This window comes from Onychostoma macrolepis, chromosome 24 (genome assembly GCF_012432095.1).
Source record: "Onychostoma macrolepis isolate SWU-2019 chromosome 24, ASM1243209v1, whole genome shotgun sequence".
Taxonomy (NCBI): Eukaryota; Metazoa; Chordata; class Actinopteri; order Cypriniformes; family Cyprinidae; genus Onychostoma; species Onychostoma macrolepis.
In genome coordinates, this window is record NC_081178.1 from 6,004,754 (window position 1) to 6,029,818 (window position 25,065).

At 34.7% G+C, this 25,065-nt stretch overlaps 1 protein-coding gene across 6 annotated transcripts in view; it reads left to right on the forward strand.

Annotated features, from left to right (window-relative positions):
- The window catches only part of LOC131533180 (RNA-binding Raly-like protein), a 141,317-nt gene that overhangs the window by 97,381 nt on the left and 18,871 nt on the right, over nt 1-25,065 (forward strand). For 5 of the 6 annotated variants that reach the window (XM_058765332.1, XM_058765331.1, XM_058765329.1 and 2 more), the window contains one exon: nt 21,336-21,411. In XM_058765332.1, coding sequence (XP_058621315.1) covers nt 21,336-21,411 — 76 coding nt within the window. Of the gene's footprint in view, nt 1-10,807; nt 11,034-21,335; nt 21,412-25,065 lie in introns of those variants that run through there. The other variant, XM_058765333.1, reaches the window with a different exon arrangement.

Genomic DNA, 25,065 nt, shown 5'->3' on the forward strand with positions numbered 1-25,065 from the left:
AAGGGGTTTCCTCAATTTTGTTAAGTTAAGTCAACTTATCACTTTTTACAGTGTTAATGTATTGTCTTCCATTTCATTTATTCCTTGAATCTGTGTTTTGTTCTTTAAAAAGTCTTGAATTTGCCTTTGTAAAATCTGCAGAAACCCTGTTTTTAAAAACCGACCGGTCCATTTGACCGATTAGATCAAATGACTGGTTAATTTGCAAATCTGGCGTTGCTGTTTCTGATTCTAAACAGCTGATAGAAAACACCCATGACATGATTGCTAAAATATTATAAGAGAGAATGATTCTCATGTTGTTGGTTTTACTGGGGCTCGTACTCCAGTAAAAAGGCTTTAGCGTGTGTATTTGTGGTTTGCATTATCCTGTGCCCTGTAAACATTGTCCCTGTGCCATGCCATGCAATAAAAAGAACACAACAGAATTCCTAAGTGTTGGGTTTACTGAAAACAAACATGGCGAGTTTGTACACAGAGGCTGGTTTTGGACGTTAGGCCTTTCATTTCTATTAAAATGAATCAGCTTGAGCCTTCTGTTTGTTTTGATGCTGTGCTCCCCCCACCCACCCCCCCTCGTCTGAGACTGGCCGCGTTTTCTCAGAGCCAGAAAATCCGTGGGTAAATATCAGTGTGTGTGTATGAGTGTGTGTGTGAAATAAAGAAAGGTGAGGTTTTCATTCCCAGTGCTCCATTCGGAAACTAGATAATAAAACGTGTTTGTGCCAGATACAATGTGGCCGTTATCTTGCGACGCCAGGGCTTGAAATCGTACAGAACATGCTCATTAATTGATAATAATATCTGTAAGAGAAGAAAAGAGGTAAGATAGGCGACAACCGGCATTATTATGACACAATCGGTGGCATGCATTCAGACATATCTCAACACAACTGACGATTATGCATAAGCCTCACAGGGCGCCCTGAGGCGGAGAGCGTTTCAGCATTTATTTGCGACCACTTTTGTATTTTCAGATGGCTCCTTCAAATGCCGTGGAAATTGTAGTCAGCCTGGGCTTTATTTAGAGCGATTCTCATTGTCATCATCAGAAATGAAGATAATCTCCTATCAAGATGTCTTTCTGCTTTCTGATAAACACAATATGTGGTTCTTAACTAGCGAGGCACGATTTTGTTCTTCACATTCAGCAGGGAAAACAATGTTAATTACAAATAAAATAATGCTACTCATTATAATTGCACATAGATATGGTAACAAAACAAATGGGCCTTTAAATGGGAGGAGAAATCCCAATAAAAGCTGTGCGTCCAGGCAAATTCTTTGGAATTTTGGTGAAAATTCATTCATTACCTAATAGAAACCATATCAATTAAACTGACGAAAAGTGAAACATTAAAGTGATGTTTATAAAGTATTTCCTGTTTCAATGAAAATATTAAGCAGCACAACTGTTTTTAACATTATTAATAATAATAAAAGTTACTTGAGCACCGAATCAACATATTAGAATGATTCCTGCAGGATGGGACAAAACATTTCAAACACACATGAATTTTAAAAAAATGTAATTTTTTTTTTTAATTAAATATATATATATATATATATATATATATATATATATATATATATATAGACACACACACATTTTATTTTTTAATTTTTTTTAATTTTTTTATTAGATGGCATCAACCACCATTTTCAGTGAGACGTTTTAGACAAATATAAAAATATAATTAAAATAAATTCCTGGTCTTACTGACAAATGATGGGTTGCAAAAAGTTTTTTATCTGGGCTCTGAAGCAAAACCAGTTGAGAAGCACTGATCTAAAAGAGCTGAGGATGACTGCTGATGAAAGTTTATCTTTAATTACTGTTGGATATAATATACAAGGCCTCTATTTCTCATACTTGAAGTCCAGCTTCAGTTTGTAACATTACACTTTAGTTTTTTTCAGATGAAGCTGCAGTGAGGAGGTGCAGAAGTCAATCCAGTTTAAAAACAGCCATTAAAATTCTATGCAGCTCATGTCAAACACACTTCAAAGTGCCCTTTAATGCAAACATGAATCACAGATCTGACTGCCTCGACGGGGGAAGGATGTACGTTTTAAATCAGTATGATTTAATGATAACAGAATGAATATTAATGCAATTCAAAACTTCTGGATTTCTCTCTCAAATCCTCACATCTTCACATCCTCATCCTCACAGTCTCATCTTCATCTTCCAATCCAGTCTCACGGGATTCTGCAAAGCCTCAATTATCCTCAGATATCCTCAGATATTATTATGTATTTGAATGATGTTGTTTGAGAAGGACAGAAGCAGGGAGAAAAGCAAAAGGCTAAGATATTTTTCATTACAGTACTGAATGAATATATAAATTTGTGTCATTATTCTGCACACAACAGCAGCAGAATGAATTTCGTGAATTGAATCACACTGAATTGAGTGCATGAATGAGTTTCAAACAAGTAAAGCGAGGTGTCAAGGTTTGGCCGATGAGAAAGGCAACGTTATGTCATCAGTAACTGTACGTTTCATAAGTAAAGTGCTTTTCTACCAAACATTTTCATCTTTGCATAGACACTGAAATGTTGTTGTTTTTTTAAATACTGACAATGACTACTTTGGCCCAGTAGAAATGTTTATTAAGCCATTTAGGTTCAGACAATATTGAATATTTTATTGTATTTAATCAATGAGATTAGTATTTATTGTAAAATACCATCACATTGTATTTAATGCATTTACCTTATTTTACATTAAAAGGGTTTCATTTAACTTCAATGAATTTAATTAAAATATAAACTTTTAATTTTGCATTTAAGGCTGTATTTATTTAATCAAAAATAAAATGGTAATCATTTGAAATATTATTGCAGTTTAAAGTCACTTATCTATTTGAAAATATTTTAAATGTAATTTATTCTATTTAGTCATTTATTAAGCTTCATTGTCACATGATTCTTCAGAAAGCTGATTTGCAGTTTACATTATTAGTTGTTTATATTATTATTTATTATTTTATACTATTCTTTATTTATATGATTATTATGTTTAACAGTCTATACTGTTAATAACTTATAACCGATATTTTTCAGGACTCTTTGTTGAGTGGAAAGTTTAAAAGAACAGCATCTATTTTAAATAGAAATATTTTGAAGCATTATAAATGCTTTTCACTTTAATGCATCCTTGCTGAACAAAATTTTCAATCCATCCATCCAACATCCATAGATATTTATTAATTTTTTTTTACCCAAAACATTTGAAAAGTTATATATGGGATAAAGATTTTATGTTTTTTTCTATTCTTTTTTTTCTTTCAGACAAAGTCATGTTTCCTTGTGAGCATCTGACACATTTCTGATCCTTTTCCTCACATCCTCATCTTAAACCTCACATCCTCTTCATCCTCGCGCTCATCTCATCCTCCCTTTTGCGTGGTGACGGGAACCTCTACATGCGACGAGAGGACAGAAAATGAACTTACATCCTAAATGCAGAGGTTTAATGGAGATGTCAGCCGGGCTGCTGAGCACACAAACCCTGCGAAACCTTTTAAAAGGATCTGCTCTTTACACTCAAACACACATCTTAGTTTCCATGAAGTGACAACACCTGACCTTTATCTGCAGGCGAACAGACTGACTCACACACCAACCAGAAGTGTATTAAACACACAGATCGTGATGGTACGGGCCTTTCATCGGTGCACTGGCTGTAATGACTCTTACCCTGTAAGTGCTGCGGACGAATCGGGTCATTCGCCGGGCACGTCGGAGAGAATCGCACTTGTATTCTTGAGATTTTTCCTTCTACTAATTATAAATAAAATAGATTTTAAAGTGCAGGAAGTTCACGACTGCCGTGCCCTTGACAGCCATCAGCGCTGCATCAACAGCGTTTATGCCACAGTTTGGCGTGAAGCTGCCATAAAGCTCTTTGATCTCCTGCTGCTGCCTGAAGGAAATACAAAAGATGTTCCATTTAAAAGGAGAAAAGTCATGGGGAGGAGGAAGGATATAGGAGAAGCCAGAGGGAAACAAGACCGGGGATGTTTACTGCAAATATATAATGCCAAACAAGAGATTCGTCCAACCTCCAGCTTCCTCTGGCTCTCAATAGCAGGAAGGAGTCAAAGAGAGTAATGTGTGATTTGCCTCAGGTTCCTGGTGCAATCTCAAGAAGGGGCGACCCAGAGTTCCTCAAATCCCATTGCCGTCCTGTCACTGCGGTGACCCTGAGCAAAGCACTTTCATCCCATGGTTGATCCAGGAGTCTTTACCTGCAGTTAGAGTAGTGATTTGGAGGCTAGGAAGGGAAAGTCACTAATTAGGTATCTTTAATATCTTAATTGTTTGGGTGAGACAACACTGAAATTCAATGAAGAACAAACAGAGACTTTTGCACAAGGTGATGGGCAGATTGATCTTGAAATATCGATGTTTGGCATTGAAATAAAAAGTGAAAATTGGCTGTATTAGCCAATAGTTGTGTAGGGTATTTTAACATGCAGAAATGCGTGCAAAAACACAAGTGTTCAAACCAACAAAGAGCAGATAGTTTGTTTACATTCAAAAACAACATAGCTAAATATAACGTATTTCTTTCATTTTATTTGTATTAAAATTTGCATTTATTTGAATAGTTTGTAACGCTTTGTGTATAATGCAATATAAAGGGTTATTAAAGCCTATTATGCATTGTAATTATTAATAATGTGTGTTGTAATACATCATATCTTGTCGTAAATAATTATAACCGAATTTAAAGTGCGTAGTGTAACAATGAATTGATAAGTGTTATGATGTATTAACTGTGGTTACAATTATTCATGAGATTGTATAGTGCATTATAAGGCATAATTAATGCATTAAAACTATTTTATAATACAATAGACTCAAAGGCTTTAAGTAAAGTGTTACCGAATAGTTTATGTTAGTTATTTATGTTGTTAAATATGAATATTAATTATTAATATTAAGTACCAAAATGACTAAAACTGAAATAAAAATAAATAGAAATATTAAAAAACAAAAACTATAAATATAATATATTAATTTAGCGTATAAAATTTTAACTGCTCAAAGGTTTGGGGCAAATAATTTTTTTTAAAGAATACATTACATTTATTTAATCAAAAAGTTGTAAAATATTTATTTAAAAATATTGTAAAATGTTATTACCATTTAAAATAACTCTTTAAAATAGTTTTAAATGTAATGTATTTACTTTTTTAATCAATTTTATTCTGGATTTTTATTTTTCTATTTTTTTTAGAACTCATTTATTTAGTCGCATATGAAAATCTGAGCAAAATTATAGCAGAATGGAGAGTCTATTATTCTTACAGTGCGTTCGGGGACAAGACATGTCAAGTGAAATCACATCAAGACCTTCACTGTCATGTGAATAAAAAGAGGTTACACTGTAAAATGAAATTTCTATTCTTCGTCCTTACTTTACATTATTGAAGCAGCGCCGGTCTGGAGTGTTAAACAAACTGACCCTTGACCTGATCTCACGGTGACATTATTATTATGAGCTCCTGCTGGATTTATACACTTCATATCAGCCAAGAAAATGAATCCATATTCCTCCCCATTCTCATCTCCCAACTCTGCTGTCACATGTAATTCTGTCTCTAGATAGGACGAATAACTCTTGATGGAGACTAAATCAGATCGTATTAACTAATAATTTCTTTGTGAAATTGTGTGTCAGACATCTGAAACGGTTTCAGAAATGAATTTTGATGCTCATTTCCCACAAGTACTGATTCATAATGATCTTAGAGCGCCACACGGTGGTTGATGTTGGAATTAAAGCAGAAAATCTAAATTGGCTAGTCTTTCTTGACACAGGCCATCCAGATCATCAACTAGGGCTTTGTTTACATAATTAATCTCTGAAGTAATCTTATTTGTCTGTCTGATTGTGATTTTGACCTTAATACTGAGCTTGCTACATGAATTGGATTCATATATATCAGAAAAGGGTAAAACCTCTCTCAATTTTCTGCGTAATCTCCCCGAGATTAATTTACTGAATGAAGACTGTAAAACCATTCCCACCATCTCTAATCCCTCTTATCTTCAAAAGCACCTTCCCGTTTCCCAGCAGGAGGAAGACCGCGTCTGAATTCATGACAGGCTTCAGATCGGCCTGCTCTCAGCACAGAGACCTGAATTAGATTAACCAGAGTTTGGGTCCATGAGCACACTGACCCCAGACCAGCTCATAATCAGGAAGAGACCAGACTAGTGTGTTACGGTTCATACAGAAAGCCGAAATCAGAGACCAAACTCATTCATGTGGAACAGTGTTGCCTTTCTTTATCTTTTCCTTTTGGGTGAATCTTATAAAAAACATGTCTGAGTCACAATTCACCCCGAAATCAAAAGAGAGAAAGGTTTTATGTGTGTGTGTGGTGTGTGTGTGTGTGTGTGTGTGTGTTTTGTTGTTATGATTCCCATTATTCCCAATGTTGACTCTCATTTCTATATTACATCAAATGAATAATATATATTATGTATATAGTATGGGAACAGCAGGACAGGAGAAGTGCAAATACAAAATAATATAATATTAAATAAAATATTAGTGTAAATGATGCATTTAAATATTTTAAATACTTACATAAGTCATTTCAAAAATAAAAATAAATGAATAAACTAAATTAATAGTATTTCTAAAACAATAATAAAATCATGACAATGGACAAAAATATGTCTAAAAGATTTTTGAATGTTAAATTAATTGGAACATTATATTAATCAGAATTTTGTTTTGTTTTGTTTTGACATTTAAAAAATCTAATTATATATAAATATATATCTTTAAGAGAAAAACGAATGGATACATTTATAATGACATTTAATGATAAAATAAAAATAATATCATTTCTAAATTAAAAATAAATAAAACAATTCTTTGGCAATGATCAAATCGTGAAAATGGACAAAAAAACTTTTTTGAATGTTATATGAATTAAAATCTTTATATTTATGATATAATTCGAACATATTAATCAGAGTTTTGTCTTATTTTGAAATTTAAAAAAAAAATCTAAAAATGTGTCTTTAAAATAACAAAATATTAATAATGCAATTTATATAAAATCAAATTAATTGGTTTTAGTATTCAAAAGAATAATCGAATGCTCACCAAGGCTGCATCTATTTGATCAAAAATACAGTAAAAACGGTAATATTGTGAAATATTATTGAAAATTTTGAAATATTTCTTCCTTTGATGGCAAAGCTGAATTGATGATCCCCCAGAAGTCATTCTAACATGCAACACACACACAGGAGTATATATTTCCCCGTCCTCTAGCACTTATTTTCCTTTTCTTTCACCTGCAGTGTCTATCTCTCATGGCCTTTTCATAATCCTGTTCCAGTCTTGCGTTGATTTGTGTTTTTTGTGTGTGTGTGTGTGTGTGTGTTTAAAGGTCACATGCTACTGTCTATCTCAGTGAATGACTTTTAACTTCAATCTGTCCATTAAGGTGCTCAGAGCCTTCTGTCATCTCAAACAAAAGATCCAAATCCATAAACATCAAGATACTTGATAGACCTTCTCACACTGCAGTTTGAATATATTTGATTTTAGCATAACCTATTCCTTCAAGCTGCCTTTGTTCTAAACCTCTACCTTTCATCTTCAGTCCTTCTGCATGTGTTGTGGTGAGACTGTCGTTCACTGTAGTGCGTTGCCATGTACCATCCATCAGCCACACTCCATTAATCCAGGACTGTGTGCCATCATGCTGGATATCAGCTCCACTGAACTGAGCAATAGGGAACAATACTGTCTTCATTATTACTTCTTTTATTTGAAGGAAGCATCCCGGTTGGGTGGAAAAGAATGGAGGTTATCAAGAAAGACCCCTAAAGAGAAATAAAATGTTCTCTGCTGCCTTTTTCTCTCGGCAAATAGGATTCCATGCTTGATGCTTTCACTATTTTCCAGTGCTATTATTTGTTGGGATATTCGAGTGTGTGGTTGTGTGCGTTTGTGTGGTCCGATGACTGACTCTGCAAGCGATATGACACTCCATTAAATCAGTCAGACCCCAACGACTGTTTAAATGGCATTTCGGTGTTATAATGTGATTTTGTGCACTCTAGAACTCTCTGTCCCATTATGAGGCTATTATCGGCTATATATCATCACTTTATCCATTTACAACCATTAAGCTAATTTAAGTTGCCCTTTAATGTCTCTAGTTCTCACAGATAAATAAACAATTGAAAATAATTATTTTTAGAGGACATGTTACCACTGTGAATATGAATGATAAGCATTACTGCACTGCTTTTTCTCTATAGGAATAACATCCGAGTGAGAAAAAAGATTGCAGTCTGCATAAGTGATACATCTTTGAAGGTCTCTTGTTAATTCTGTACATTTCTGCAGCATCTAATAAATCATTTTTCACTATTAAAATCTGCCTCAGTGAAGATGAAATTTACATGTTTGATTTAAAGGGATAGTTCACTAAAATAAAATTTAAAAATATGAAATAAAAATGTTGCTATAAATCCAAAGTTTGCTTTTATTATATTTTGAATTAATTTTCTAAAAATGTATTTATTTATTTGTATCCTTTTTTTGGATCTTGACAGCCTCATTTCCATGCACTTTTATTGTGTGGAAAAAGTGGCCAATACATTCTTCAAAATAATTTGTTTCATATGTGGAAGGGATAAAGTTGAAGAAAAAATTCACAAGAGAATACATCTTGAGATTTCATATATCTTCACGGTTCACACTATGGAAATCATAAAAGAAAAAAGAAAAAAGTGCTGCATTGTATTATCCAGAAGATGGCGCTGTTGTGTTTCCAAATTGCTGCTGGAACAAAACAGCAATGTCTACCCATGTACATGCTATTGCTATACCTATGTTTATGTAATTGTGCACGCTAAAAATTCATAATTGAAGACAGGTTACACCCAAAACACTTCTTTTCAATAAGATATTTCTCAAAATATAAAATATATCCTGACTTGCCCAGATATGCATTCATTTGCACCCCTCTCTTTCTTTATTGTCAGTTCTCCTAAGTCAGAGCTGTTGTCACTTCTGTTAAAAGATCAACAGCAGCTGTCCTCTAAATGTTCATATAAAAATGTACTTTTAAATAAGGTCAGATATGTTGATGACATTGTAGAAAATCCTTCATTGTCCTGCTTTTTGAAAAGCAGTAATTGGTCATGTGCAAAGTAGGCCAGGGTATGCAGATATTGCCAGCATTGTTCTGGTGTCTTTCTCACTGCAGTCAGATTTTGAAAAGTACATTTCGATGCTATTTTGGTCATAACAACCCACACACTGATAGCCATGCGCTGACAGCTAACTGAATAAATCACATGTTATTAGAAGGATAGGACTGTGCCTTTTCTTTCTCTGTCTCCTTAACAACACAGTCTCTAGCAGCAGAAAACATAACAATACTGTATGATCATGATATAATCAAGATCATGGTTCACAGAGATGAAAATTGTGGGGTGCTTTTAGGGAAGAGCAGGCATGATTGCATCACATTTGGTCATAGCACCTAACCTAAGGGCTTTATGTAACTCTATGCTAATTTTGGCACAAAAACTATACAGTTGGGTGTAAGACTGAAATGCTTGGATCTCATTTAATGATCCTGAATGTGAGGAGAGAGTGATGCCAGTTTGTAATGACATTTGATGCTGCCAGTTTTTCTTTCCTTATTCTGAGAAACTCAGATGAGATATTTGATCTGAGCCCAGAGTCTAGACATTTTGTTAGATTTGCCTGGGATTGTTCCTTTTTGCTTTGTTGAACATCTACATAGGCATTTATATATCTGAATATTATTGCATGCAAATATGTCTCCATATTATTAGACAATCTTTGAAACTTCTTCAAACTATGTATGAAAAAAAAAGTAAACATTTTTGGGGAAATGCGGGTGTAATGATGACTGCAGTACTTGCATTCCTGCAGTATCTTTTATATTTTTTTAATATTAATATATATATATATATATATATATATATATATATACATATACATATACATATATATACATACACATACACATATATATTTAAAAATGTTTTAAACAAATTGTACACATAAATATTAAATTTATTAAAAATATATTTTAAGTTCTCATGAAATAAGTACTACAATATTCAGAAAAGTTAAAATGTCCCAAAATGAGAATAATAATGAATGAATGAATACATAAGTGCCAAAATAAAGTAACATTTTAGTGCATTCTGTAATATTAAATAAATATATATATATATATATCTGTTTATGGGGGATTTTTTTCTTCTTTAAAACAGTGACAGAAATAAATAAATATTTAAAAGCTAATTTCTTGGACGAGTTAACCATAGGCTATTAGTGTTTTGCATAAACTATACTTTAATGGATATAAAGTATATAATAATCGTCAGGTAGGCCTATTATTTTAACGTCCATACATCTAAATAGGTGCATTCAAACTACACTTGGATACTATGCTTTAAACTGAAATAGGTCTATAATGGATAGCAATCGTCAGGTGTTATTACTTTTAACGTCTATATATAATCTACTATCTAAATAGACGCATACAAATACTGTAAATTGACCCTTCAGAAAATAGTTGAAATTACAAATCCTACCATAGCGAAGGTTCATGAATATTAATGAGAACGTGCTGACGTTCCGTGGTAGCCTTCCAATGAAGAAGGAATATTAAACATTAGTGCTGACGTCACGTGGTTGACGTCCAATCGTTAACGACTGGGTCATGAATATTAATTAACAAACCTTCACCGTAGTTGGAGCAGTATCCGATCTAGATATGAAGAAAAGCGCCCCTTTCTAGACCCCGGTAATGGTAGCGTCCGCTGTGATAGTTGGTTTCGTTTCCTCACCTTCGGAAAAAGAGATCTGTTTGTTCGGAATCGCAGCTGAGGTTCGGAGATTCGGTATTTTTTTCCAGCGCGCGAGCAGGATTCTCAAGCCGTCAAACTGGAGCCCTTCAGAATGACCATGTTTAAAGGGAAACGTCGAAATCACCGGTGTAAGTTTACGACCATCGGTGCAACTTTGAGAACGTGTTGTTTTGCATTTCAGTGCATTTCGCATTGTTTGCATAAGCTCGCAATTAGGCATAGAAAGCGTAATAATAGTAAAGAACGGTATATTGTATATGTTTATATCTTTTCCATGTCCTTTCTGTCCGTATCACCTGTTCAGTTCAGTTGCATGTTGGCAGATTGTCAGTGTTGTGCATGAGTAGCATGAGTAGCGTTGGTAGGCTACTGTCATCTATATCTGAAAGATAAGACATCTTCATCATGCTGAATCTATTACTGAAGTGGTCTGATATGTGAATTTGCTATCTGTTGAAACCCTTGGCAAATCTATTATGTGTTATTACAGCATGATGGTTGTATTTTGATATTTTGGCCATTCAAAGGAGCTGAAATGATCCATTTTGAATGAATGGACGGTGTCATTGTTCTCCTCCAATGTTACACTGAGCCAGAATCAATTGAGAAACTTAAGTTCCATCAGAGACAGGTTTCTTTTAATGCTACTTTTCATGACCATTGTCCTCCTCCTCTTCCTCCTCCTCCTCATCACCATCATCATCATCATCATGACAGATAATCAGGTGATCCATGAGCAGCAACTAAACTTGAGATGCATGTTAAACAATGACATTGTGCACATAAAAATGTGTGTTATAACCATTAAAATAAACGTTAACTGAAAAAACTTGATTTACTAAAATAACTAAAACTGAAACAAAAATGAACATAAACTATATTAGACATATTTAAAATAAAATAAAAATAAATATTGGCTAAAATTTTAACCAAAATTAAAATGGAAAATATAAAAATGAATTCAAAATATTAATAAATACTATAATGCTATATCAATGTTAACATATTAAAACTGATTATGAGGATGCTGCTTTTATTGTAGTTAAGACAGTGCTGATTCCTAATTCTGTTAATAGGTAGTTGACATTTTTTAATTATTTTTATTAAAAAAAATTACAGTAATTTTTATGCATGAAGCTTTAATGAGCTCATGTTAATTTAAAAACTACTTTGGGACCATTTAAAATAAACTATCGAAAATAATGAAAAACTAGCACATTCATATACAAAAACATTGGTGGTGAAAACAATTTTCACACAGAAATTGGTAGTACATTTCACAATTATTTATAAGGACATCGAATTAATACACATTGAATTAAATGTGAAATTTTGGAAAGATATTTTCTTGAAGAAATAGTATTTCTTGTAAAACATACACTAATAATCTTTGTTTTATTTATGCAAAAATCTTTTTTTTTTTTTTTTACATTGTAAATTTGAACCTATATGATCTTGTGATAATACTCAAATTCTTTTTATATTTTTATAGAGTAGTACTTTAATTTGAGCAAGACCATTTGAGTGTGTTAATGTGACCGTATTTGACATCCTAAAACAGACTGGTCGTATTCTGCTGCTGCTGTGTGAACATAACCATACATCATTTACGCAAACCTTTTGTCAAACAGAAGCTATACATATCTGTATCTCAAGATCTTCGACACCCATAAGACTCTTAAAACTAGCACACTCTAAAAGTAGACATTTCTAAATTTATGAACAGCCCCACACTACTTTGCATCCCTCTTGACATTCAGATGTGCATTAGGAGGAGAGAGTCATATAAAGAAAACGATCTAAACGGAAGACTTTTCTGCTCAGTTACTAATAATAGAGAGATTTCATTGTGCTATTTTTATTAGGAAATCTTTATGAAACCTCCAGTGCCTTCCGGGCCTGTTGTCTATTGTGTGATAACCCTGTCAGTGCAAGTTTATAGATCTCAGAGCCACAATGCACATCTGACGGATGGATTTGACCTGGTCATCCCACTGGGCTGTGAGGAATGGGGCTGTGAGTGTGACGTTGATGAGTGTGGACCGCTGTTTAAATTTCACAAGAATTCCTTGTAGTCGCATGTCCTCTGGCCTCGAACGAAATTTATATACACAGACAGCCAAAATTGCATGGTAAAGTAATGCTTTTATTCATAGAGTATAGTTTGCTTAGTCCTAACTAAACTCCTGCAGGTGTTCTTGTTATTTAATTGGTTTTATTTCAGCTAAGTGTTATATTAGATCTGTCATCATCACTTAATCGTGTAATTCATTGCATCCTGCTCTGGTCTTGTAAATTCCCAAAGCCCAGCTGTTGTACCTGTTGGTGCCATTAAATTCCAGCTAGGTGTATGGCAGATGTCTTATGATGTTATATCAGATGGATTATTTCAATAGCGACAGGAAAAGACAGTTTCTTGAAACACAGAATGAGTGGAAAAGCTTTGTGAGACATCCAGTCAAAAAATGAAGTATTCCTGGGTTGTAAATGTAAAAAGAATGTGCTCTCCCAAGATAAAGCATGTGCTTTCTTTCACCGCGTCTGCAATTTTTGCTCTTAATTTTTGTGGAAATCCCAGCCAATCAGAATTTAGGCAATTTAGAGCAACAGGCACAATGCAAGGGGCCTTGATCGGTTTTGTAGTTCAAATACAGTGTTTTTTCTTCTAAGTTGCACCATTATAAAATGTTACACACTTCCACAAAATTTTGTTAAATTTACATTAAAAACGGGCAGCTGGGGTTTAGAAAAATTTACCATTACAGGTACTGTAATATATTAATATTTTAAATCAGATTTTATTATTTAATTTTTTTTTAAATTTTAGTAATTTCATTTTTTATTTTTATTTTTTTTACTTAATTTAGCTACCAAGTCAACACTTCTAGTTTTAGTTTTTTTTTTTGTTTTTTTTTTAAGTTGAAATTTTTCATCTAATATTTATGTTTTATTCTGTTCCATTTTTAGTTTTAGTTAACGATAACAACATTGTTGTTTTTTTTATTTATTTTTTATTTATTATTATATATTAAGTATTTCTGTGGTTGTCTTTATTGTTTTTAATTCTATAAGGTGACACATATTTATTAAGAAAATGTTGTTTTTTTACTGTAAAAGTGCATGTATTGTTTAAATCAAATAGAGATTTCAACCATAAATTATTTGGTATTACATTTTTGTTACATATTTTCTTCCAAAAATCTGGAAAATCATAGTTGTTGTCCATAAATTTTATGGATTTTATAAATTTTATAGTAAAATAATTCATATGTTTTACCCTAACATTTAAACTTTTTTTTCTTTTTCTTTTTTCCTGTGTGTCACATCATGTCAAGGCAGCATAACTCACCAGCCCACGATCAAAGTCTTTAAATCCTAGCTGGACTTGAATACTGTGGTTTCATTCTAAAATCTCTTGCTGATCTGTGGTTCAAAGCGTGGTAACAGGATTTTTATAGGATGAGTACTTTGCCGTAACTGATTTAGTGCAAAGGAAAATTCTTCAGCCAGATTATCATCAAAAGGCATGATCGCCTCATACGGCTGGATTATCAGAGCCAACCCGCACTGGAGATGTTTATGTTTGCTTTAGCTGCTCACATCTAGCCGCATGCGTCTGATCACGGCTATAAGCCCGTTAACACCCCGATCCCTCAGGCGCCTGCAGTGCTTCATTATTTACTCATTTAAAGCAGAGTTTGTGCTTGATGTCTTGGCTTTTCATTGCAACATCATATTGTCTGCAGCAGAGTTAGGGCTTCATATGCGATGAGGCCGGTCTGCCTACGGAGGACCCTGCAGTGCTGAGCTTTAACATTTCACTGACCAACTCATGTAGATGCAACTGCACAACTTCAAGAAAAAAAGTGCAGATGAGTGTTGCCAAACGTGGCACATTTAATTAGGTCAGTAAAGGAATTTTAAATGAACGCATAAGTTAGCCGTGGAAAATCTCTGCATGGACTTTTGTGGTCGTTACTTGTGCTATCAAAGGAATAGTTCATGCAAAAATGAAATTAGCATCACCCTCATGACTTGCTTTCATTCGTACACCATAAAAGATGTTTGCATGTTCGTGATGATCTTTTGTTCAGTTTCCAAATAGCACCTTAAAAGTAGACGAGATGAGAATGAGATGCTGTGTTTTGCAGGTGATAACACTGAGAAAGATAGACACATACACCACATTTCATGACATATCATTAGATGCATCAACATAATTATCAGTGTACCTCCTGCTGAATATCAGGTTTTAAATAGACGCCACATGGAGATGTATGTGGCTGGTAGAGAGAGAGAGAGAGAGAGAGAGAGTGTGTGTGTGTGTGTGTGTGTGTGTGTGCTATATTAAGGTGTGTGAGTGTGTACCTTACGCTTGTGACTTTCAGACGTGACAGTGTGCTAAGTGGAAGAAAATGAAGGGTTGGCTGTAAGCAGCAGTCTGCTTGTTCTTCTGTTTAGCAAGCAGTACAACAGATGGCAACTAAGGATAAATCAGCACCCAGCTGGGGTGTATATATATATATATATATATATATATATATGTTAGACAGCTCACTGGAATACTTGATTCTAATTGGTCGGTAGAGTTCTGCAAATGTTAAATGAAATTACTGACAGTTGTCACTGGTGGAGGACATGCTGTGCCAGTTACATCTATAATTTATGTCTTTTACAATTAAAACTTTTGAATTATGCAATACATTTATTTTAAAATAATTCACTTTTTTTTTTCCATTTATAACAGCAGACTTTGCTGTGCCAGTTGTGAATGTAATTTATTTCTTTTAGAATTCAAACCTAAATTTATGTAATACATTTATTTAGCAATTATTCAAATTCTTTTGATGATTTTTTTTTATCGCAACAGATTTTGCTATGCTAGTTATAGTTATCATTAATTTAACTTTAAATTATTTAAAACATTTATTTTAAAATAAATTAAAATGTTTACATGATTTTAAAGTAACAAACTTTGCTGTGCTACATACATAATTTATTAATTTTACAATTTAAACTTAAGTTTATTTTAAGTTCAATTATATTAATGTTTATTTTGAAATTCAATATTTTATTTTGTATTTGCTGACAAAGTGGGTAGTAAATAGGCCTTTAAAAAAGTACATTTAATTCCAATTTTAATTTTTAGTGAATTTGTCCCAGTGTTTGCTGACAACGTGGTTAGTAAATAGGCCCTAAAAATGTAAGACTTCATTCTAATTTTCAATTTGAATGAATTCATGTAATGAATTTGTATTTCCTCCATTGCGTTCCAGTTTTGAACAGAATAATCGCTGTGCACAAATGTTACTTGTAATTACAATAGTTTGATTCTGTTCATTTCACATCCATTCCACACATATTCAGTTTCACAGATCGCCCCTTCTTTCTCTCTCTCCTTCTTTGCTAAAAAACCATCCAAGTATTTTGAACTCAGAAATGATTACAACTTAATGCAGTGGTTCTCAAATGGCTTTACAATGGACGTCAAATGGTGATCATGATTGCATATAACAGTGAACTGCACGGGCCCTACAATATGCAAAATTACATGACATAGGTTGAATAGGAAAATTACTGTTTTGTGATACATAAGCAAGACCAGAAGTGTGGTTTACTGAGCACACACTGGGAAAACTATTGCAGTAGTATCAGCCATATTGCTTAGTGACCAAAAATAGAGTTTGATTGGATGCACAGCTGAAGATGATGTCTTGCGATGCACATCTGAAGATGTTTGTCTTATTTTTTAAAAGTTGATAAGCCTATTTGTATTGTTTGGTTGCATTCTTTTCATTTACATTATGCATTGTTTTCCTGATATCCACAACCAAACCAGAACAAACCTGTGTTAATAAACCGGAGATTCAGAAGAGATCCTGACCCCATCATTTCCACACAACAAACCCTCTGTGCATTTATTCTTTGCATAGTCTACCACCGCACAGAAATTGCAGCATTTTTGTGATTTAATGGTTTTACACTACTGCGTTTGTGGTGTGTTTGTAAGGTCAAACTGATAAGAGATCAGACAAGATGGAGGTTGTTCTTTATTCAGAGGAAAAAAAGGAGCATGATATACAGAAACAAAATAGCTCTTCATTCTTGAGAATTGTTGCCTGTCAGATTAAAATGATTACACAGGAGACCGTCTCATCACATTAACTATGGACATGTTCCTCTAACATCTGACAACCAGATGCTTTTTAAACAGTATATCTATTTTTTTATCATTTGGAATTTGCTTGAAAACTGTGCTTGTGCATATTTTTTCTTAAAACTAATTCCACTAAGTTTGAATACTTTTTCTAAAGAGTTTTTGGTAACACTTCTTATGTTAAATAACAAAGGTTTGTGAATAAGGACTTTGTTTTGAATAGGACTTGTTTCAGATGCCTCGCATGTCTCTTTGTGAGTGCCCGCTTCAATGGAAAGCTTTCATGGTGCTACGATCCAAACAGTGAAAAAGCTCCACTCTCCCTCAGCCAGCACAGGGTTCAGGACCACGGAGAGCTCCTCTCGGCTCGGCCTGTCTCCAGGCAACCATTAGAAGTCTGGCGAACAGATGCAGATGAATGAAAATTTTCCCTCGTGGCCAGAGCTATGTCTCCTTTGTGCCTACCATCAATCAGCGAAAAATGAAAAATGGACATCACTCTCTTGCATCTCTCTACTTCATTGGACAGATGTCGTTGCACGGGTACCGCATACAAACAAATGCTTTCTTAAATAGGAATCAGAGTCTAATTTCTCATAAAAGGATGCTGTTTGCAGAAGTAACGTTGGCTAGGCCACGTCTGAGTCACTTTGTGAGCCGATGTGCTTGAGCATTTACCCCAGATCTGCATATATAACAGGATTTCTGCAAGGAGATGCTTTCTGAAAAAGCTTCATGTTTTCTGTCAAATTTTATCCTCTCATTTTGATCCAGTAACACCAAGAATCGCAAGAAGCTTTGTAAACATGACAAAATGTCCTTGTTTATGTTCAGTGTATTTGTTAAAGGAATAGTTCTGCCAAAAATGAATTTTTCTTCATCTGAACAGATTTTGAGAAATTTAGCTTTGTATCACTTGCTCACCAATGGATCCATTGCAGTAAATGGGTGCCGTCAGAATGAGAGTCCAAACAGCTGATAAAACATCACAATAATCCATAAGTAATCGACACGACTCCATCATTTAACATCTTGTGAAGTGAAAAGCTTCACAAGGTGTTAATTTTAAGGACTGGAGTAGTGTGGATTATTGTGATGTTTGGACTCTCATTCTGATGGCACCCAATCACTGCATAGGATCCATTGGTAAGCAAGTGATGTATAATTTTCACAGCTCAACTGTTAACCACTAGGCACAGTCTGTCCATATCTATCAGTGTGAGATCTCAGAGCTGCAGTATAAAATGTGACTGTAACCATGTCGCATTTATCTTAAAGCTGTTCTATGGCAGAGTTTCCCCTCTGAATTCCCTTGAATGACAGCGGTGGAGTGTATTTGTGATGAATGCTGCAGACAGGAGTACTGGGTTGTGTGGGTCAGATAGTTGAGATAAGTCTCACAGATGTTCTGTATTGTGGTAATGCTCAAGGATGAAATGCTTTAATGTACATAAAGATGCACCAAGGTCAAGTGCTTCAGCATTCATTCTCTTCCTATTCATCTCTTCTCTTTCTTTTACTGCGGCAGTGAAATTAAGTTGTTTTAGTATACATTGGTATGAAAAAGTGTTGGCCCCCTTCCTGATTTTAAAATTTTTGCATATTTGTCACACTTAAAAGATTCCGATCATCAAACAAATTTTACTATTACACAAAGATAATGCAAGTAAATACAAAATGCAGTTTTTAAATGATGATTTCATTTATTAAGGGAAAAAAGCTGTCCAAACCTACCTGGCCCTACGTGAAGAATTAATTGCCCCCTCCTATTAAATCATGAAATAATTGTGATTAACCACATTATTTTAGAAAGCCGAGTTAAATTTCACTAGCCAAACCCAGGCCTGATTACTGCCAGACCTGTTGAATCAAGAAATCACTTAAATAGAACCTGTCTGACAAAGTGAAGCATGTTTAAAGAGCAACACATCATTCCGCAATCTGAAGAAATTCATAAACAGATGAGAAACAAAATTGTTTACATGTATCAGTCTGGAAAGGGTTATAAAGCCATTTCTAAGGCTTTGGGACTCCAGCAAACCATGGTCAGAGCCATTATCCACAAATGGAGAAAACTTGGAACAGTGGTGAACCTTCCCAGGAGTGGCCGGCCTACCAAAATTATTCCAAGAGCACAAAGACGACTCATCCAGGAGGTCACAAAAGAACCCAGAACAACATCTAAAGAACTGCAGGCCTCACTTGCCTCAATAAAGATCAGTGTTCATGATTCAACAATAAGAAAGAGACTGGGCAAAAACAGCATCCATGGGAGAGTTCCAAGGCAAAAACCACTGCTGACCAAAAAGAACACAAAGGCTCGTCTCACATTTGCCAAAAAATATCTTGATTATCCCCAAGACTTTTGGGCAAATATTCTGTAGACTGATGCGACAAAAGTTGAACTTTTTAGAAGGTGTGTGTCCCGTTACATTGAGCATAAAACCAACACAGCATTTCATAAAAAGAACATCATACCAACAGTCAAACGTGGTGGTGGTAGTGTGATGGTCTGAGGCTGCTTTGCAGCTTCAGAACCTGGATGACTTGCCATAATTGATGGAACCATGAATTCTGCACTCTATCAGAAAATCCTGAAGGAGAATGTCCGGACATCTGTTTGTGACCTCAAGCTGAAGCGAACTTGGGTTCTGCAGCAGGACAATGATCCAAAACTCACCAGCAAGTCCGCCTCTGAATGGTTGAAGAAAAACAAAATTAAGGTTTTGGAGTGGCCAAATCAAAGTCTGGACTTAAATCCAATTGAAATGCTGTGGCATGACCTTAAACAGTCCATTCATGCTCGAAAACCCTCCAATGTGGTTGAATTAAAAGAATTCTGCAAAGAAGAGTGGGCCAAAATTCCTCCACAGCAATGTGAAAGACTCATTGCCAGTTATCACAAAACGCTTGATTGCAGTTGTTGCCGCAAAGGGTGGCACAACCAGTTATTAGATTTAGGAGGCAAGCACTTTTTCACACAGGGCCATGTGGGTTTGGATTTTGTTTTCCCTTCATAATAAAAAAAACATTTAAAAACTGCATGTTGTGTTTACTTGTGTTATCTTTGATTAATATTTAAATTTGTTTGATGATCTGAAACATTAAAGTGTGACAAACATGCAAAAAAAATAAAAAATCAGGAAGGGGGCCAACACTTTTTCACACCACTGTAGGTTTTCATCTATAGTTCTTTGAAAGATATGCTCTATGGATAAACAGTGCACAAAATTGACTGAAATTAAATTTGACAATGACCCCAAAATGTATTTAGATATGTTAGCCACACAAAGGAATAGTTCACCAGAAAATAGAAAATTTCCTGAAATTTACTCGCCCTCAAGCCATCCAAGATGTTGATGAGTTTGCTTCTTCATTGGAACAGATTTGGAGAAATTTAGCATTACATCACTTGCTCACCAATGGACCCTCTCCAGTGAATGGGTGCCGTCAGAATGAGAGCTGATAAAAACATCAAAATAATCCACAAGTAATCCACACAACTCCAATCCATCAATTAATGTCTTGTGAAGTGAAAAGCTGCTTGTTTGTAATACACAAGACGTTTTCAAATTCAAACCACTGTTTTCGACAAAAATATGAGTCTTTTATCTGTAACAGTGTTTTATTCAGTCCTTTTTGGGTGAACTATTTAAAAATGTATGAATGTCATTGCATTAGTTAACAAAATACCAAACCATGTGGCATTTGTTTTACGAGACAGAGGACAGCCCATGCATACTTTTCAGGCAAAATGTTTTGAATTATTAAAAACAATATGCCACAAAATCAACACAGCGTTGCACCACATTACCTAAACTAGCGCTTGCACCATTAATAGCTTTGCATGCAATGCCGATTCACAGAAAGTTCAGTTCTACAAAAATTCTGTTTGCCTGCTATATGTGAATTGTGTTTGTAATGGACTGCATTTCTCATATATATCTCATTCTAAGAAGTAGATTGCACAAAATCAGTTTTAGAGAACAGTTATTTGGGAAAACAAAGTTCTGCAGTATTTTTGGAATACAGGATATGTTTTTTTTTTTTTTCTTGTTTTACAATCCCAGGGCTCCAAATTATTTGCTGAACATCAAACAGGCACCACATTGTTCTACCTACCACGCTTGAGTCATTAAAGGCTGATTTAGAGAGAAGTTGCATGGATTTATTTACCCGGCCGTGGTTTGAAAACTAAACCCGACAACCTCAGTATGCAATGAGAACTCATTACTACAGGTGTTTGATTCTGAATTCTTCTGTGTTTCTGCAGATATTAACATGGCCGGAGAGCCGAAACCCTACAGGCCTAAAGCAGGATCCAAACGACCCCTGACTGCTGTCTACAGGTGAGCGATTCCTATGAAATATACTGCATACTGCAGTGTAAATGAAATTTGCATTTGCTGTTCTTACATGCTCCCTTGTTAGGAGAGCTGAGGTAGAGCGGATTAAAGTCTGGTTTGTGTGGCTGAATGAAGCCGTCAGCACATTTGTCATATTATCAGGTTTAGATAACAGAACAGCCCGCGGTCTGCGATTATCAGCACATTCGTTCAGTTGCTGAAGCTGCAGTTGTGTCTCACAGGTTCGGTTAGATGGTTGAACCCTTATAGGAAGCGAAAAGCTCTCCAGACACATCAGTGAAAACTAACCAAGCAGAAAATGAGTGAAAAATCAATGTTTGAAAAGGTATTAGGCATTTGCTGCTTTATTGACAAGCTTTTGTAGGGATTCAGAGCTTTTCATAGTGAACAATACATACTAACTAAAGCTAAATAAATAGTGACTGGACTGTGAAACAATTACTGGATTAGCGCTGTTTATGTTTTTGTCCATAAATGTAATGGAATTTTTTTCCTCCTTTTATTAGCACTCAGTAAAGAATAATAGAATTATAGTAATGCGACATTAAATTATGGATTTTTGGCAGTTTCAGGCACTTATGAGCCTGAAAGATTGTCTATCCAGGGGCTTTAGCTTTTTTGGTTCTTTTTTTGTGTTATATGATTGTATTTTACTTTAGCTGATTCTGGGTTTTAATTCCTTATTTATCACTCTCATTATATTTTTTTTAATTAATTAAGTCTTGATTTGCATTTCAAATCAACTAATTCAAACCAATCCATTATGTAATCCTGAGGTAGGCCTAATTAGGAGAGTAGAACAGGAGCAAACCAACAAAGAAGAGCTTTGAATGTTAATTAGTTTGGAATGAAATGGTCAGAGAAACGAAGAGATGCCTATAATAGAATATAATGAGTTAGATGACCCGAAATCATCCTCATTCCAGTTTCTATAGTTGACAGGATATTCATAATATGCATGACATGTATTTAAATACACAATTGCATTAAGTTTGACCTTGTTTGCATCCTAAATGGCTGTCCTGGTTTTATTGTGCACAATTAATCATTAGTGCATGTTATGGAAATTGGAAAACATGAATTTAACAATCATATATTTATAAATTAACATTAACTTTGAAGTAATAAACAAATTGAAGCTTGGCGTATTAAACCCATAATTTAATTCTATAATTTAATTTCTATATACTTAGTGTATATTAAAATATATATATATATTTTATATTAATATTTTTACATGCATTTATGTGCGTGTGTGTTTTTATATATATATATATATATATATATATATATATATATATATATATATATATATATATATATATATATATATATATACATACATACAGTGGGGCAAAAAGTATTTAGTCAGCCACCAATTGTGCAAGTTCTCCCACTTAAAAAGATGAGAGAGGCCTGTGATGTAATTTTCATCATAGGTATACCTCAACTATGAGAGACAAAATGAGAAAAAAAATCCAGAAAATCACATTGTAGGATTTTTAAAGAATTAATTGGTAAATTCCTCGGTAAAATAAGTATTTGGTCACCTACAAACAAGCAAGATTTCTGGCTCTCACAGACCTGTAACTTCTTCTTTAAGAGGCTCCTCTGTCCTCCACTCGTTACCTGTATTAATGGCATCTGTTTGAACTCGTTATCAGTATAAAAGACACCTGTCCACAACCTCAAACAGTCCAACTCCAAACTCCACCATGGCCAAGACCAAAGAGCTGTCAAAGGACACCAGAAACAAAATTGTAGACCTGCACCAGGCTGGGAAGACTGAATCTGCAATAGGTAAGAAGCTTGGTGTGAAGAAATCAACTGTGGGAGCAATTATTAGAAAATGGAAGACATAAAAGACCTCTGATAATCTCCCTTGATCTGGGGCTCCACACAAGATCTCACCCCGTGGGGTCAAAATGATCACAAGAACTGTGAGCAAAAATCCCAGAACCACACGGGGGACCTAGTGAATGACCTGCAGAGAGCTGGGACCAAAGTAACAAAGGCCTCAAATCCTGCAGTGCCAGACGTGTGCCCCTGCTTAAGCCAGTACATGTCCGGCCCGTCTCAAGTTTGCTAGAGAGCATTTGGATGATCCAGAAGAGGACTGGGAGAATGTCATATGGTCAGATGAAACCAAAATAGAACTTTTTGGTAAAAACTCAACTTGTCGTGTTTGGAGGAGAAAGAATGCCGAGTTGCATCTAAAGAACACCATACCTACTGTGAAGCATGGGGGTGGAAACATCATGCTTTGGGGCTGTTTTTCTGCAAAGGGACCAGGACATCTGATCCGTGTAAACGAAAGAATGAATGGGGCCATGTATCGTGAGATTTTGAGTGAAAACCTCCTTCCATCAGCAAGGGCATTGAAGATGAAACGTGGCTGGGTCTTTCAGCATGACAATGATCCCAAACACACCGCCCGGGCAACGAAGGAGTGGCTTCGTAAGAAGCATTTCAAGGTCCTGGAGTGGCCGAGCCAGTCTCCAGATCTCAAACCCCATCGAAAATCTTTGGAGGGAGTTGAAAGTCCGTGTTGCCCAGCGACAGCCCCAAAACATTACTGCTGTAGAGGAGATCTGCATGGAGGAATGGGCCAAAATACCAGCAACAGTGTGTGAAAACCTTGTGAAGACTTACAGAAAACGTTTGACCTCTGTCATTGCCAACAAAGGGTATATAACAAAGTACTGAGATGAAATTTTGTTATTGACCAAATACTTATTTTCCACCATAATTTGCAAATAAATTCTTTAAAAATCCTACAATGTGATTTTCTGGATTTTTTTTCTCATTTTGTCCCTCATAGTTGAGGTATACCTATGATGAAAATTACAGGCCTCTCTCCTCTTTTTAAGTGGGAGAACTTGCACAATTGGTGGCTGACTAAATACTTTTTTGCCCCACTGTAAAATTTATATATATATATATATAATAAAATACACACACGCACATAAATGTATGTAAAAATATTAAATTAGACTATAAATAAATAAATTTAAAATGTATATATTAAATACATTTACTGATTTATTTTATTTTTAATATGGCAATATTTTATATAACATTTATTATATTTTATATATTTATAATGTTTTTCTTCTGATTTGTGAGTAATGTAACAGAGTTTGATGGAAGAGTGCTAAAGGGTTATGTGTGTATAGGCTAAGATGGTGAAGATTTAGGCATCAGGTGTAAGGGTATGATTTGATAGAAATAAATGTACATGTGTATAATGGCTGTGTATGATTTGACAGAGATGGATGTATATGTGTATAATTTCGTATTTGGTTTGACAGATATTAATGTATATGTGTATAAATGTGTATGTGTGGAGAATGTTGAGTAGACAGTATGGGGAGAAGGGGAAAACTTAGGCCTAAGTTAGTTCATGAATTTATTTATCATAGGTGTACAATATTCATAGATTTTATTCATGCTATAACCAGCAGGGAGAGGCTATTCAAACTCTGTAAGACTTCAATGTCCCTTGATATATCAGGTATAGTGTTGTGTTGCATGTGATTGGTTGTAGGTGATTTTAGATGCTTGGAAGTTTGGTGGAAAAAACATCTAAGAATAGATGTGCAGTGAGAGACTCAGCTTGTTGTTATTTTAATGATT